The sequence below is a fragment of the Eurytemora carolleeae genome, unplaced genomic scaffold (genome assembly GCF_000591075.1).
Source record: "Eurytemora carolleeae unplaced genomic scaffold, Eaff_2.0 scaffold870, whole genome shotgun sequence".
NCBI lineage: Eukaryota > Metazoa > Arthropoda > Copepoda > Calanoida > Temoridae > Eurytemora > Eurytemora carolleeae.
Window position 1 is genome coordinate 207,094 of NW_019397085.1, and position 4,608 is coordinate 211,701.

The 4,608-nt window shown below is 32.4% G+C and overlaps 1 protein-coding gene across 1 annotated transcript in view; it reads left to right on the forward strand.

Annotated features, from left to right (window-relative positions):
* LOC111711734 (visual system homeobox 2) overlaps nucleotides 1–1,265 on the forward strand; it is an 18,105-nt gene extending 16,840 nt beyond the window's left edge. Inside the window, exon 6 of the mRNA XM_023486159.1 lies at nucleotides 363–1,265. Within this exon, the coding sequence (XP_023341927.1) occupies nucleotides 363–676 (314 nt within the window). The 3' untranslated portion in view covers nucleotides 677–1,265. The remainder of the gene's footprint in view (nucleotides 1–362) is intronic.
* Nucleotides 1,266–4,608: the final 3,343 nt, after the last annotated feature.

Sequence of the window (4,608 nt, forward strand, 5' to 3'; positions counted from 1 at the left end):
AGTGTAAAACAAAAGAAATTTGCGCAAAGTGCAAAAAATTTGAACTGTAAATTCAAAACATTTGGCTTCTTGGATACTTTAAAGGTGCACATAGCCACATACAGTCCAATTACCTAACAAGTACTACTTTATCTCTCCTTCCAACAAAACTAGCAGAAAAAAGCAAACTATTTTTTTTATGTTCTTCAGATTTTAAACTGTGATAGTTCTGATTTACAGGTCTATGGGGGCACTGCCCCCTTGCCCCCCCCGCTATACGCCCTTCCGCACAATACTGGGAGGAGGGATTGTAATTGTACACAGTGTTTTATGCTCACAATTCATTTAGATTTTATCATTTTTTTAAATAGTGTGTTTTTTAGGTATGCACCGCAAGTCAATGGAAGCAGCCCATACTCTATCTAATGAAATTCTACGCGACAAAAAGGACGGAATCCGTCAAACAGACGAGTCTAGCGGAGACGAGTCGGACGACAATGTGGACACCAAACCAAATATAGAAGATAAAGACGATTTTCGTTCAAATAGCATTGCGGCATTACGCGCCAAAGCGCAGGAACATTCGGCCCGGTTATTTGGCTCTGAAAGTCAGAAGGTTTACGGGTCACATGACTTGACCCAACAGCAACAGCAGTCTATGTACCCAATGGTAGAAAATTCAAACTCAGTTTTCTAAACTTTTGAATTATCGAAATTTTTGATAAAGTGATTCTGTGTATATATATGATATATATTAATTAAAAAGTGATATGTATGTAAGCTCTCTCAACCAGTTTTATGTTGCTCCTTGCTTTAATTAGTACATAATTAACTCTTATCATAAATCAACAGGTATCTCTAAAGTGTAAAATAACTTTATATATAAATTGATTTAAAAAAGAATATTTTTAGCCACATTTACTAACACATGCTTTAAAAATAATCAAATATAATCGTAGGAGAAAATTTCTGTGGAAAAAAGACAACACACTCACTTTGGAATTTGCAAAATAGATTCACAACCACATAATCTTATGTAATTCATGGCCTAGCTTTTAAAGATGCCAAGTATAATTTTATTCCTAAAAAAGCTTCACATATTTATGTCTCCTTATCAAATTATTACCTATTCAAAACGAAACATATTTTTGTTTACAAAAAAGTGTACTGAAATTTCTGGAAGGAATGTAAAGTGTAAACCAACTCTGCGTTCCTCCAAAAACTATTAACTCCCATTGTGTACAAACCAAAGAAAAATTAATTCTAGTTCTAAATCATCAATTTTGTCATCGTAACTATAATTGATTAATTGATTTATAATATTAAGTATCTAATAGATAATTCAATCTTAATAAAAATAAAAAATAAACTAGAGAACGAAGTTTTAACGATTCAGTCAAACTTTACAATTACACTTGCCTGTTACATACATGGTGTCCCACGAAACATGACATCTGGTAAATAGTTATGAAAGTCGTCTTTCATATACTTTATTAGATATTAAAGGCTTTGTGCAGTTTATTTCAATAAAAAAATTCCTTTTCTGTAGCATATTTTACTTTAAAACCAATTTTACTAATACATGACTATCAAAAAATATTTGTATTATTGTCTTTGGTATCAAACAGCTTAAAAAATTATGTAAGAAGACATTTTAAATTATTCACCAACTGTCATATTTCGTGGGACACCCTCTACCTTTGTACTTTTATACAGGGTGTCCCACATAAAATTAGACCGCGTCAATGGGTCTAAAATACGAATTGGCGACAAATCAGAAAATTTAAGAAGAATGAATCATTTTGAAAAATTTAATAATTTCTAGTATTATGTGAGTATTTTGGCGTTAAAGATTGGAGATAATCTAATATGATATGGGACGCTCTGTACATTCAACATGTGTTCATCGAATATATTAAAGAGACTGTACACATTATTTCAATTAAAGGGACTGTACACATTATTTTAATTAAAGGGACTGTACACATTATTTCAATTAAAGGGACTGTACACATTATTTCAATTAAAGGGACTTTAAACGTTCTTTCAATTAAAGGGACTGTACACATTATTTCAATTAAAGGGACTGTACACATTATTTCAATTAAAGGGACTGTACACATTATTTCAATTAAAGGGACTGTACACATTATTTCCATTAAAGGGACTGTACACGTTATTTCAATTAAAGAGACTGTACACGTTATTTCAATTAAAGGGACTGTACACGTTATTTCAATTAAAGGGACTGTACACATTATTTCAATTAAAGGGACTGTACACATTGTTTCATATAAAGGAACACATTATTCCAATTAAAGGGACTGTACACGTTATTTCAATTAAAGGGACTGTACACGTTATTTCAGTTAAAGGGACTGTTCTCGTTATTTCAATTAAAGGGACTGTAAACGTTATTTTAATTAAAGGGACTGTACACATTATTTCAACTTAAGGGACTTTACACATTATTTCATTTAAAGGGACACATTATTTCAATTAAAGGGACTGTACACATTATTTCATATAAAAGGGCTGTACACATTATTTCAATTAAAGGGACTGTACACATTATTTCACTTAAAGGGACTGTACACGCTATTTCAACTAAAGGGACTGTACACGTTATTTCAATTAAAGGGACTGGACACGTTATTTCAATTAAAGGGATTGTACACATTATTTCAATTAAAAGGACTGTACTCGCTATTTCAATTAAAGGGACTGTACACATTATTTCAACCAAAGGGACTGTACACGCTATTTCAATAAAAGGGACTGTACACGTTATTTCAATTAAAGGGACTGTACACGTTCTTTCAATTAAAGGGACTGCACACGTTATTTCAATTAAAATTGTTACATTTAGACCTCATTTCCTCTGCCTGAGTCAAAATAGTGCATAATTTGATAAAAGCAAACTTGAATTAGATATTGTAATATTTGGCATTTTTCTGAAGAAAAAAATTAAATATTTAAAGCAAAGAAAAGATCGGGTTGCTTAGTGCCAATGCATAGTTCTGACTACTCTACTCTAAACCAACTCTTGTTTCCAATGAACTATGTGTTCTGACTACTCTACCATGTGTTCTGACAACTCTACTCTATACCAACTCTGTGTTACTATAATTTATGTGTTCTGACTACTCTACTCTATACCAACTCTGTGTTTCAATTAACATTGTGTTCTGACAACTCTACTCTATACCAACTCTATGTTACTAAAATCTATGTGTTCTGACAACTCTACTCTATACCAACTCTGTGTTTCAATTAATATTGTGTTCTGACAACTCTACTAAATACCAACTCTGTGTTACTATAATCTATGTGTTCTGACTACTCTACTCTATACCAACTCTGTGTTTTCAATGAACATTGTGGTCTGACAACTTACTCTATACCAACTCTGTGTTTACAACGAACTATGTGTTCTGACTACTCTACTCTATACCAACTCTGTGTTTACAATAGACTATTTTAAGTGCTCAAAATAGCATATTATTCTTCTTGGAATTTGAAAATGCATTTCTTACCAAAATAAATCAATAAATTTTTTATTATTACAACTCATTTCAGAGATCCATTTCTGACTTTTGTATTCATTTCATTTTTAAAACATGCCAATAAGAATTCACAGAAGAATACAATTTTTCTTCTGTAAAGTCTCTGGAAAATGTTGCAAAATTTCGTTTTGGTGCCGCGGTAATGTTACTAAAAACTATAATGTGTTCCATGCTGAAATCGTGATAACTTAAGATAGGAAAGAATCATGTTCAATTACTTACAGTGTTGGTTAAAACTTAAAATCTACAGTAAACTTTTAAGTTAGTCTCTAGAAAGGGGGGGGGGTCAAAAGATTCTCTTTAACCTCTTTTTTTCAAAAAGGGGGTCTTCGACCCCTTAACCCCCCCCCCCTGTATCCGCGCCTGGGAACGTTGGAAAGGAAGGGAAGAGGATAGGAAGAAACGGTAGGATAGGAAGGGAAAAGGATAGGAAGGAATTGGAAAGGAAGAGAAGAGGATAGGAAGTAACGCTAGGATAGGAAGGGGAAAGGATAGGATGTAACGTAGGGATAGGAAGGGAAAAGGATAGGTAGGAATAGGATAAGAAGTAACGTAGGGTTAAGAAAGGAAAAAAATTTCTCAGCAAAAAATATTAAATTTTTACATGAAATAATTAAAAGTATCTAATTGTGGTTTCTAAATGTGAATTTTATGCAGTTGGGACAATTAGAACGTAACTAAAAATTTGTCTTAAAGAAAAACAAATATCTTTCAATTTGTTGATGATACAAAAATATAAATGGCTCCGTTGAAAATTGGGAATAGAACATTTTAACTTGAGGGTTACTTGAAATTAGGTCTACACAGCCCCTTTACTTGAAATTACGTCTACACAGCCCCTTTAAGAAAACTTTACAAGTTTACGCATAGGATAGATAAGAATAGATAGATAGATAGATAGACAAATAGAAGGATAAATTTATAGATATACATAGATAGATACATTGATTCTTGCCAAAAACATAACAAATTTGAGAATCCACCTTCCTCCCCTCCCCCCCTCAGAAAAGACATCTTGATAAAATATCAAATTTCTGCAAAAAAAGTGGAAAACAAACAAACC